The sequence below is a fragment of the Ananas comosus genome, linkage group 15 (genome assembly GCF_001540865.1).
Source record: "Ananas comosus cultivar F153 linkage group 15, ASM154086v1, whole genome shotgun sequence".
Classification (NCBI taxonomy): Eukaryota; Viridiplantae; Streptophyta; class Magnoliopsida; order Poales; family Bromeliaceae; genus Ananas; species Ananas comosus.
In genome coordinates this window covers 4,576,091-4,589,379 of record NC_033635.1, presented here as the reverse complement: position 1 = coordinate 4,589,379, position 13,289 = coordinate 4,576,091, and the positions used below count along the sequence as shown (strand labels likewise).

The following is a 13,289-nucleotide window of genomic DNA, read 5'->3' as shown; positions in this document are numbered from 1 at the left end:
GATCAAGCCGAGGCACGGATATCTCGCTCTCTTTAAGGAGATTCAAGCCCTCTGCGGTTGGCAAAGCCTTTGAACCGATGCAGCAGCGCACTGACTTGTCCCCTCCAGGATAAAACGGCTCGACCCTCGTCGTGCGGCTTCACCAACTCTGCACAAGTAGATGAGCCCAAAGCTCCACCAAAAGAACATCTTTCTTTGACCTTCTCTTTCTCACAGGAATAGAAATAACTTTTTTTTTTTTCATTATTTCAAAAAACGAAATGCACTCTATATATAGGCTCATAGGATTAGAAGTTATATGATATTAACTTTCTAATTAAATGTGAAACTTACAAGAATTAAATAGCTTGGAGTTATAGGAATAAAAATACGTGCATAGGTTATAGGAATGCACTATGAATGCATATATAGGTTATGTCATCTTCAATGCAAATGTTATAAAAAAAAATTAACATTTAATAATAAAATGTAACAATATTCCCCCACTCATTTTATTATTAAGAATATGTGAGAATTTGATGGACAAAAAGGGATCGTTATACATAATAAAGATGTGCTCTGCATTGAACATTCACTTAGTGAAACAGTAATCTCTACTCCAGAGCCAAAGTGGTCTCAGACTTGAACTTTGGCTGCTTAGGGGAAATAGAAAGTTATTGGCTCATATATAACAATCCAGGTGTTGACATGAGCTTTAATAGCTAGCACGTTACGGCTCTGTGCTGATCGTGGTTTTCATGAGCATATTTGAGAATAAGCCCGTTCTCATAGGATGCGGCCCCACTTCCATGCTCACATAGGCGAAATAATAAAATGAATGGAGGAATGTTGTTACATTTTATTATTAAGTGTTAATTTTTTTTTTATAACATTTGCATTGAAGATGACATAATCTATACATGCATTCATAGTGCATTCCTATAACCTATGCGCGTATTTTCATTTTCACTTTTAATAGGAAATAAGTGAACACTCGAATCAAAAGGTGTAGTCACATGCTTGCAATTAAGAAAGTTATACTTTCTTAAAATTTTCTCAACATAATGCGACTGATCAAGAAAGATCTCATCCGGTGTTTTGGTAATTTTCATACCCAAAATATAGTTAGCCTCACCAAGATCTTTCATTTCAAAATAATAATTTAGCATAATTTTTGTCTCATTTATAACATTTAAGTTAGACCCAAAAATTAGCAAATCATCTCTATAAAGGCTAACAATTACATGCAACTTTTCAAAAATTTTGTAATAGATGCACTTATCATACTTGTTTAATTTAAAGCCATTCTCAATCATGCAAGAATCAAATTTTTCATGTTACTGTCTAGGTGCCTGCCTTAAGCCATAAAAGGATTTATTTAGCTTGCACACTTTATTTTCTTGTCCAGGCTCAATGAACCCGTCAGGTTGGTCCATATAAATTTTCTCATCTAGGTTACCATTTAGAAAGGCAGTTTTTACATCAATCTGATGAATTTGTAAGTCATGAATTGCAGCAATAGCAATCAGAGCTCTGATGGATATCACTCTCGTCACCGGAGAGAAGGTATCAAAGAAGTCTAGATTTTCTTTTTGTTTATAACCTTTTGCGACAAGTCTTGCTTTATACTTGTCTACACTCTCCTTCGGTTTTAATTTCTTTCTGAGGACCCATTTACAACCAATTGTTGTACAGCCTGGAGGTAAATCCACTAATTTTCATGTTTTATTAGAAATTAGGGATTCCATCTCATCAGATACAGTCTCTTTTCAAAAAATTGAATCATTTGAACATAAAGCTTCTTGTAAAGAAAGTGAATTTTATTCAATATTCATAACAACATAATCAGGGCCAAAATCCTTTTCTATTCTGTTTCGTTTATTTCTTCTTGGTTCAAAAATATTTTCTTCTTGATTTTGTAAGAAATAGTTTGAAGAACTCGGATTATTTGAAACACTTTTAAAATCTTCACCCCCACTATTTTTCGATTTATAAGAAAAATTTTCTTCATGAAAAATAGCATCTCTTCATTCAAAAATCACATTATTTTCAATGTCTAAAAATCTATAGACCGTACTGTTCAAAGCATATCCAAGAAAAACACAAGTGGCAACTCTAACACCCAATTTGGGTTTTTAGGGTCTGATAGCCTCACATATGCTAGACAACCCCACACTTTAAGATATCCCAAATTTGGTTTATAACCTTTTCACAATTCAAAGGGTGTCACCTTAGACTTCTTATGTGGCACGCGATTCAAGACATAACATATAGTTAAAATAGCTTCACCCCAAAGATTTAAGGGTACACCAGTGTCAACCATCATAGCATTTGTTAGCTCAATAAGTGTTCTATTTTTTCTCTCAGCCACTCCATTAAAGGCAGGTGAATATAGAGCAGTAGTCTCATGGATAATTCCTAAAGACTGCACAAAAGAGTTGAATCCTGTAGATTCATACTCACGACCTCGATCATTTCTAATTCTCTTTATCTTTTTACCGAATTGGTTTTCTACTTCATGGAGGAAATCTTTAAAATTTTCAAAAGTATCTCTTTTATTTTTTAATAAATAAACATAAGTATATTTTGAAAAGTCATCAATAAAAGTGATAAAATATCTATTTCCTCCACGAGTTAGATTACCTTCAAATTCACAAATATCACTGTGAATTAGCTTAAGTAATTCGGTACTTCTTTCAATATTTTTATGAGGTCGTTTAGTGATTTTTGACTTACTATATGTTTCACATTTGTCAAAATCACTATTCAATCTGGGAATTAATCATAAACTACTCATCAAGCTAACATATCTGCTGTTGATATGACACAAATGAGCATGCCAAAAATTCACAGAAGAAAGCATGTAAGCAGAAGTAGATAATGCTTTATTCTCAATGTTTAATTTAAACATTCCGTCGCATGCATAACCTTTACCTACAAATTTTTCATTCTTTGAAATCATATACTGATCAGACTCGATGGTCTGTTTGAAGCCAGCTTTATGAAAAAGAAAACTTGACATCAAGTTCTTTCTAATCGAGGGTGTATACAGCACATCTTTCAAAATAAGCACCCTTTCAGAAGAAAATTTTAACTCGACCTCACCACTTCCTAAAACTTCAGAAGTATGCGAATCACCAAGCATAATACTTCTTAGTTGTTCATAGGGAGTATATATTTTAAACCAAGTCTCATCATGTCAGACATGCCTATTGGCACCAGAGTCTGCCCACCATCTTTCAGCATTCTCCACTAAGCATATGTCTGTTATCATCGCCACAAGTGGCTCCTCGGTAACATTAGCTTGAGGTAAAGCTTTATGTTTCCGGTATTTGCAAGTTCGAGCAATATGCCCACTTTTGTCACAGACATAGCAAACTATATTTTTCACATAAGAAGGAGGTCCTTGGTCATTTTTCTTAAATTGAGGTCTATCACTGTTCTTTCTAATTTTCTTCTTAGGCTTCAAGTATGTTTTTCTAGAACGATTGTTATTAGGTAAAGTATTAAAAGATACTAAGTTTACCTTAGTGGCGCTAGCATCATTCTCTTTGCTTCAAGTGTATCTTGGCCTTTTGCCCCCTCTTCCACGCGACTGCGTGCAATTAATGTCTCGAGAGACATTTCCTTTTGCTTATGTCGAAGGGTTTTTCGGAATTCCCTCCATGATGGTGGTAGCTTGTCGATGATCCCTAGTACGATCAAGTTATCTCCAAACTTGACTCCTTCAGATTGAACTTCATGAGCGATCATCTGAAAGTCTTGAACTTGCTCAACCACGGACTTTCCTTCGACCATCTGGTAGCGAAAGAAGCGGCTAGCAGCATATTTCTTTGCACCAGCTTGCTCTATATCATATTTAAGTTGCAATGCCTTCCAAATCTTCTTTGCAGAGGAGTAAGTGTTTTCATAATAATCATAAAATTGATCCGAAAGGCAGTTAAGAAGATAATACCGACAGTTATACTCATCATTCTCGTATTTTTCAGTTTTCTCATAGTGTTCGAGAAGTTCGTCTTCATTTATATCATCGGTATTCATTTTCTTTGGATTCTTCTCCGTGAGAACATATGCAACTTTAAGTAAATTGAGGTAGAATAACACTTTTCCTTTCCACCTCTTGAAGTGGCTTCCGTTGAAGCGGAAGGGCTTGTTGAGATCTCCGGCTGTATCGTTGAACTTTACGCGTGTAGCCTCCATCTTTGAATCTCCTTAAAATTGTTGGTGTAAATATTCAAAAAATAGAGGTTAGCTACAAAATAATTTAAAAAAGTATCAACGAGTCGATCAAGCCGAGGCACGGATATCTCGCTCTCTTTAAGGAGATTCAAGCCCTCTGCGATTGGCAAAGCCTTTGAACCGATGTAGCAGAGCACTGACTTGTCCCCTCCAGGATACAACGGCTCGACTCTCGTCGTGCGGCTTCACCAACTCTGCACAAGTAGATGAGCCGAAAGCTCCATCAAAAGAACACCTTTCTTTGACCTTCTCTTTCTCACAGGAATAGAAATAACTTATTATTTTTTTTTTCATTATTTCAAAAAACGAAATGCACTCTATATATAGGCTCATAGGGTTAGAAGTTATATGATATTAACTTTCTAATTAAATGTGAAACTTACAAGAATTAAATAGCTTGGAGTTATAGGAATGAAAATACGTGCATAGGTTATAGGAATGCACTATGAATGCATGCATAGGTTATGTCATCTTCAATGCAAATGTTATAAAAAAAAAAATTAACATTTAATAATAAAATGTAACAACACTTCATATAGTCGCTGCCCAGTCCCTTTTACTTCAGCGATCTAATGGTTGAGTACTTCCATCTCTGTTTGATGCTCGGCCCCCAATTTCTGGAACCTTTCTTCTAAGGAACGGAGGTGATCACTGAGATATCTCAATCTAGTTCCTTCGGCCATTTCTATTTCTTCTAAATACTCATTTGGATTAAATTTAAACTTAATGCTCGATTGCCCCCAATCTTGATGCTCAGAAAAGTATTTTTCGCAAGAAATGAATCTTGGTTTGAATGATTGGTTGCCTTATGATGGTTTCCGGAGGGCTGATCCTATTGGTTAAGTTATTGCCCAATGGGATACTATGGATCTGAGGATTAAGGGGGTGTCCTCTAATCGTGATTCGATTTAGGGTTATTTCTGTGGTGATTTCTTTTATCCAAACCCAATCTCGAATCAGATTTGGCAGCGCAGAAATTTACTCGCGATTAAACTCGATAATGCTACGATTGGAGTTAGGAAGCGATTTCACCACACAGTGTCCTGGGATCAAACTGCTTTGATACCAATTGTAACGTACCTGACTCTACGCAACCCGTCTATGGTGATATTTTGCTAAGACGAGGACGATGTTGAGGACGATGGTCTTATCAAATAAGCATCACAATGACTGCCGCATCCAAACATACGCAGTGGGATCAAAGAATAAAAATGAAAGGATGGGATTGAAAAAAAAGAGAGAGATAAGGGAAGAATAGAAGAGGTATTGAGTCAGAGAAGAGGTGAAGGAAGAAGATGAGAGTAGAAGAAAATATCAATTTCCATAATAATCTCCGAGTTCAGTTACAATCTGTCTATTTATTCCCTTGTACAATGGACTACAATGCAATTTGTTAAATTGAATAGTACTAAACTGAGAATTGAAATACAAGAAGGGCTTCTGATTCCTCGTGGACCGAATTCGATGGAAATGTGGGCCAGAGCGGGCTGGTCCGGTCCAAGAATGCCTGGTAGTCGGGTAAGCGGCCGCCGGTTCGCCTTTCTCCGTACTATCGATAGTCCGACGAGTCTTGGGTCCGCCTTCTCGCCCCGATCCGCGAGCCGGGCCGCCCAATCCACCTGTATGCGGGCAAGCGGGCGTCGGTTCGCCCGTCTCCTAACTATCCACAGCCCGGCGGTTCTTGGGTTCGCCTTTTCCTCCGCTCCGGAAATCTGAGGCTCCGACCCAAAGCCTAACTCTGCTTCGAGCTTCCGCTTCCTGCTGTCGCTCCTTCTTTGTTCCGCCCATCAACGAAGCTCCTCGCCCTTTCTCGATCACCACGGCCGACCGCCCCTGGTTCTGAAGCTTCAACAAGAAAAAAGCTAAGCTCTCCTCTTTTCCTCTTCTCTTATTGACTCTCCTAATTACTCTTCTCCTACTACGACCTCTAATACTCTTCTCTTTATTTGGGCAGATGTAACAGAGTTTAGAATCCAGATTTTCGTTTGAAAAATTGGAATCTTAGAGAGTTTTAAGACCAAAAGGGTTGTTGAGTTTTTTTTTTTTTTATCAAAAGTAGTTCGTCACCGACTTTCTATTCATAAGTAGTGTAATATTTGCAAGTAAGTATTATAAATATACAACATGCTGTCTTTAAAAATATAGAGTTTTTTAACCTGTTTAAATATGTGTTCTTTTGAAACTCAAAAAAAAATTCTTGTATTAATATTTTTTTTGTGTTAAAACATATGATTTAATTCACGTTATATAAAACGATTTTCAAAAATAAATTATTTTTAAGATAAATATTAAAAAGAAGTGAAAATAAAGTGATGCATTTTATGTTACTAGTTATAGTACTTGCGATACACGTCACATTCAATTAAATTAAATTTATATTTATATTTTAAATTTTAATAGTTATTGGTGGTATGAATTTTAAAATTTTAAAATTTACAAAAAAAATTTACAATAAAATTTATATTTATAAATTTATATGTTATATTATTTTAGAAAATATCTGCAATATCCTATATTATTTTTATATATTTTTTGAATTCTAATAAATTTAAATTTTAAGTATATTGTTTAAACTAAAAGCGTCAAAATTTAATTCACATTTACTTTGAAATTTGAAATTTAATTTTGATTCACCGTAATTAAATAATTTAATTGTTTATTCAAATTTGATATCCAAAATTTGTAAATTTAAATTTAATACGCATTGTCTGAGGACAATTTAGATAAAAAAAATGACGGATATTTAATTCGTCGGCCATTGAATATAAGAATTATATCCAATGACTAAGAATTAATATATTTTATGATAATTTGAAAATAAAATAAAAATTGTACGGCTGTGATTTATATCATAAAAGTTGAATGAATGATATCGTTAGTATATGATTGGAATTATATTAATAGGGGATAGCACTTTGGAAAAGAAAAAAATTTTAAAACTCACTCTTTTATAAGTAGTATAGATAAATTTAGTACACCTAGGCAAGTCCAAACCCAAATCAATTTAAATCTTTCATTCTGGAGTATTTTATTTTGTCCTAATAAATTTATTTCAGATCTAAACAATTTTAAGTTCAAATTACAATCTAAATAAGTTGAAGCCCAAATCAATTAGTTTTTTGTAGGTTCTTTAGTTTAGGCCGAAGAGTTTATCACAATTGTAAGTAGAAATTTAAATATGCTAAAGGCCAAAATTAAGCAGGCTTGCCCATATTTAATCTAAGCAATCCAAATTTCAAATAGCAATTTTTTTTTCCTGCTTAAGTTTAGCCCCAATCCCAATATGATAGATAAAAAATCATGAAAAAAAACTTAAAGAAGTAAAACAATATAAAGGCACATTAAAAAAATAAAAGAGAAAATTTCTAGTGGGATCAAAATACCTTTCTAACTGTGGTGAAGGTGGCCAAGGCGACAATGTGCCGGCGCCGGTGATTACAGTGATAATAAGGAGGACGATGACGATATGTCGGTGCCAGCGACAGGGACAAATGAGAAGGATATTGCTAAAAAAAAATTTGAGAATATTTTAAAAAAAATATAGATAAAAATGAAAAAGGATATTACAAAAAAATATATACTTTATATTTGAGAGAAATGTATAGATATTTGAGAAATGTATAGATGAAAATGAGTAAATAAAAAAAATATATATATGCTAAAAATAGTATAAAAGAACATTAAAAAAATTTCAGATTGGATGAAAATACCTCTTTAACTGTGGCAAAGGTAGCGAAGGCAACAATATGCCACCGTTGGCGATGACGATGAGGAGGATGATGACGATGTGTCGGCAATGAATGAGAAAGGATATTATTAAAAAAAATATTTGATAATATTTGAAAAAATATAGGTGAAAGTGAAAAAGGATATTACTAAAAAATATACTTATAGGTGAGAATGAGAAAATACCGAAAAAAGATGTATTGTATGTGTGATAAGTATTATAATAAGATAAAGATTGAGTATTATAGATATTATATGCGAGAATATTAAGATATGCTCTATATTTGAGAAACGTGTAAAATATTTTGACGGATTTTACTTAAATATTGAATATTTTGCTAAAAAAATTTAAAATTATATTTAATTAACTATTTAGATTTGATTGGACGGGTATTAAATTTTTTTAGTAATATTCTACGCTTAAATGGCACGCCAAAATTTAATATCCCAAAATTAAATCTACTTAGAAAATCTATTATTATGAATTAAAATTTAAATTATCAGATTGACGGGTATTAAATTTAATTATCAGATTGACGGGTATTAAATTTTGGCGTGCATGAGAAAGGATTGGTGGGTATATTAGAAAGAAAATATTTGAGGAAATGCGTAGATGGTAGATTTAATTCATGCTTAATTCAAACTTTAAAATAAAATTTAAAATTTAATTTTGAGTGCTATGTGATTGGCGGGTATTATAAAATGAAATATTTAAGAAAACAGGTAGATAGCATAAATAGTAGATTTAATTTATGCGTAATTCAAAATTTAAAATTTATTTAATTTTGAGTATTACATAATTTGTGGTTGAGAAAGAAAATATTTGAGAAAACACGTAGATATGAAGTAAATTTAGTTTTACGTATTACGTGATTGGCGGATTGGCGGATATTACGTTAGATAGGAGATAAATTTAATTCTATGTACGGATAGAAAGAAAATATTTGAGAAATACATAGATATGAGATAACGGATATTAAGAATATTTTTGTCAACAAAAGTGAAATATACTTTTATTTTTACTCGTTGGATAAGATCTAATGGCATAAACTTAAGATATATATTTGAAATAAATTATTATTTAAATAATTATTTGAAATGATTGGTTGAAAATGACTGGACATGAAAATATTAGTAAAACAGATAGAGATACTTTTGGAAAGAGGAAAAAATTCAAAACTCACGCTTTTATTAGTACTAGTTAAGTGCACGTGCAACGCACGTCACACAAATACTAAAAAAAAAAATTTATAAATAAATATTATAGATTCGATAAATAATATTTAATCATTACTAAAATAAAATGATAGAAATAAAAAATAGAATTACAATATCATAAAAGAAAGAACACAAAATCTATCATGGTATCATTAAAAAAAAATACAAAATTCGTCACTAAACTAATTGAAAATGTCACCATTAGTTCCCCTTCCGTACAAATTGCATTGTAAGTAAGAAAAATAATAAAATAAATATTAGTAAATCATCAGAATAGATAAAATTAAAAAAAATGTAAATTTAATAAGAATTCATATAAGTAAAAAATTTAGCTTAATTTTATTTCTTGAGTTTTTGGAATAGGTGGATTAAGCACAATTTTACTTATAAAATTTTGCTAAATTGATCCTGATAAATAAATTTAAAATACCACAAAAAAATAAAATATTAAAAAGTACATTTATCCTAATTATCGATATTAAAGTGCACTATTTTTATACAACAACTGAATTGTTTACAATAGTGTCTCTCCAAATGCCAATGTGTGTTATAGCACTATCTTGTTCTAGAGTATGAATCTAATTCGATTCATGCTTCAATCCATCCAAATAATTAGTTATTAATAATTTTTTCATGCCAATGTGTGTTAGCATTATCTTGTCCTAGAAAATCAATCTAATTCAATTCATACTTCAATCCATCCAAATAATTAGTTCTTAATAATTTTATTCATGTGAAATGATAAAAAGAGAAATATTTTAAATTAAAATTCAAATTATCAAATTCGCGGGTATTAAATTTTGGCGGGCATTACAAATTTAAAATTTAATTTTGGTACTTAGATTGGTAGGTATTACGTTTGAGAAAAAAAATATTTGAGAAAATGTTTGGATATGTAATAAATTTAATTTTACATATTACGTGATTAGCGGAGATATTACGTGATTGGCGGGTAGGACGTTAGATAAGAGATAAATTTAGTTTTACGTATTACATGATTGTTGGGTAGAAAAAAATATTTGAAAAAAAGGATATTTTTGTCAACAAAAATAACAGATACTTTTATTTTTATTCGTTGGATGAGATCCAATGGCGAAAACTTAAGATCTATATTTGAGAATAAATTATTATTTGAAGATTTATTTAAAATAGATAAAATATATTTTATATTTGAGAACACGGAGAATATTTTGGTGTTGAATATTTTGGTAAAAATATTTAAAATTATATTTAATTAACGATTTTGTTTTGATTGGGCGGGTATTAATTTTTTTAAAAAATATTCTATGCTTTTACGACGCATTATTTAAATATTGAATATTTTGTTAAAAATATTTAAAATTATATTTAATTAACGATTTAGTTTTGATTTGGGGTATTAAAATATTTTTAACAATATTTAACGCTTTTATGGCGCGCCAAATTTTAATACTCGTCAAAATTAAATCTACTATTTTATTTAAGGAAAAACCTACTATCATAAATTAAAATTCAAATTATCAAATTCGCGGGTATTAAATTTATGCGGGCATTACAAATTTAAATTTTAATTTTGAATACTATATGTTGGCAGCAAATAAATTTAATTTTACGTATTACGTGATTAGCGAAGGTATTGCATGATTGACGGGTATTACGTTAGATAAGAGATAAATTTAGTTTTACGTATGGTTGGTAGGAAAAAAAAATATGAGAAACGGGGCGTAGATAGGAGATAACGGATATAGAGGGTATTTTTGTCAACAAAAATGACAGATACTTTTATTTTTATTCGTTGGATGAGATCTAATGGCGAAAACTTAAGATCTATATTTAAGAATAAATTATTATTTAAAGATTTATTTAAAATGAGTGGTTGAAATTCACTGGACATGACAATATTAGTAAAAAAGATAGAGACATTTTTGGAAAGAAAAAAATTTCAAAACTCACGCTTTTATAAGTAGTATAGATAGATGCTAATGAGTTCTTAATATATTTTATTCTTTAATAATTTAGTATGTAATAGTGCTTAGATAATATTTCTTTTAAAACTCATACCAAATATTAGTTTTATATGTAGAACAGCTATACTTTCGAAAGTATAAAAGAGTTTGTGTTTTTGATTTTTTGACTCTTAGATCAAGAATTATAAGGTTGGGTTGATAGTGGTCTCCTTATGATTTAGTGTTCTCCTTAATTTTTGTGATCTCATAGGGAAATAAAATTAATCTAATGTTTGAGAAAATATTAATCTAAGAATTAAAAATAGTTAAAATGTTAATCTAAATATTAAACAATTGAAAGCACCATAGTCAACTAAATATTTAGCTAAGTAAAATAATATGATTTTCTCAAATAATAATGATAAAACATTTTCTTATTGAAAATCTTAGTTTAAGAAAAACTGAAATGCCAAAATTGCTTAACATATCTAACAACTAAGTAAGCACAAACATGTTAGGGTGAGTTGAGCTAGATAGAATACTATCGGTAGTAAACGAGCCGTGTTACTACCTATTTGTTTTCGATGATAGAACTTCCAAATTGACGATCGGCTCCGTTGAACATGATCTATACTACTTGAAGTGTTTAGAAATCAAATTTTAAATCTTTTCGACATCATTTGCCTAATGATCAAAGGGTTTCAAAATTTGTAATTTTAATGGTCGATAAGAGGCGTTTTCTCGTTTAACGGCGTAAAGATATCCAAATCAATTGAATTTTTGTGAGAAAATTCTTTAAACTATTTAAGACAAGATCTATACTCTTGATCTTGATTACAAGATTCCTATCATCATTTTTTAAAAAGTATTCATTTTTAGCCATTCATTTTTCTGTTCACTTGATGGATAAAAGAACAATATCGAAAGTGCGTGAAATTTGATTTTTAGGTAGTTTAAATGGTTTAGATCATATTTAACGGAGCCGATCGTCAATTTGGAAGCTCTATATCAAAAACAAATCGGTAGTAAAACGGCTTGTTTACTACCGATAGTATTATAGCTCAACTCGGTTAGGGTATAAGTTTTACATCTATATTATAGAATATACAGATATATTCATATTTATTCCTAGTTTGTTACCATTAGAGAATTATTTATTTTTTAACCATAAATAAGTGAATTTTAAATTTTATTGTAAATTTTTTTATAAATTTATAAATATAATTTTTATTGTAAACATAACCCACCGAATAATAATTCTCCACCGACGTAGCACCACTAGTGTTTGATCATTGGCACTTATCATTGATTCCAAAAACAACTAAGAAAAATGCAACCAATTTATTTAAAGCGTACAAACGCAGTCTCCATGGTTCTCGATTATAACTCGGGCCAACCAACCTCCTGCCACTTCGAATATGATTCGGCCCAATCTGACCTCTTGCTATTTCAAATGTGACTTAGTCCAATTCGACCTTCTGTTACAGGGCAGTTAGGTGGTTGAACAACCCAAGGAAAAACCTGATCAGCAGGACATGTGATCATTGGTCATCACAATGAAGGGTTTGGCCACCAGCACACTTTTCGCTTTGTTTATTTTTTTTTTAAGAGAAATGTAGCAAACTTTCCGCTTCGTTTATTTTTTTAAAAAATAAATTTAGTTAAAAATATAAATCAACTAGGATTCAAACTTGGAATCTCGAATACCAATCATTATGTTTTTTGCCACTTGTGCTAGGAATAGCTGGTGATGTGTTTCAAATGTAGTTACACCTTAATAATCGACCTTATGATCGGCTGATGATATACATTCTACTATATTCACCAGAGATCGAGCTGGATTGCCGGTTTCTGCGAGAATTTGTGCTCTCAGAGTTGAGTTAGGCAAGATATCTAAGTTATTAAGTTTAATAATATTTTTAACTAAAATAATTAGAATAATTTAATTTTTAAATTAAGAGAATGTCGAGGGAAAAGGTAAAAATGTATAGGTCCCCTCCAGACACAGGCCATTATAAAATATACCACTCAAATATTTTTTTTTGGATTGACACACCTAAGCTTTTGCTTCTTCCAAATTAGGCGATCTTAATCAAAAGAATTAGAGATTTTACCAGAACATTCAATAATTTTATCAACTTTAAAAGTTTTAATCATTTTATAGTAAATTAACCCAAACTAATCAACCAATAATAGCTAATT

At 31.1% G+C, this 13,289-nt stretch overlaps 1 protein-coding gene across 1 annotated transcript; it reads right to left on the bottom strand.

Annotated features, from left to right (window-relative positions):
* On the bottom strand, nucleotides 434-4,310 carry LOC109721736. Its single transcript, XM_020249499.1, has one exon. The coding sequence runs from the start codon at nucleotides 4,177-4,179 to the stop codon at nucleotides 3,502-3,504; it is 678 nt and encodes a 225-aa protein (XP_020105088.1). The 5' UTR covers nucleotides 4,180-4,310; the 3' UTR covers nucleotides 434-3,501.

What these genes read in the sequence shown, in the direction of transcription:
- LOC109721736 (XM_020249499.1), bottom strand. Translation starts at nt 4,179, where the DNA reads ATGGAGGCTACACGCGTAAAGTTCAACGATACAGCCGGAGATCTCAAC.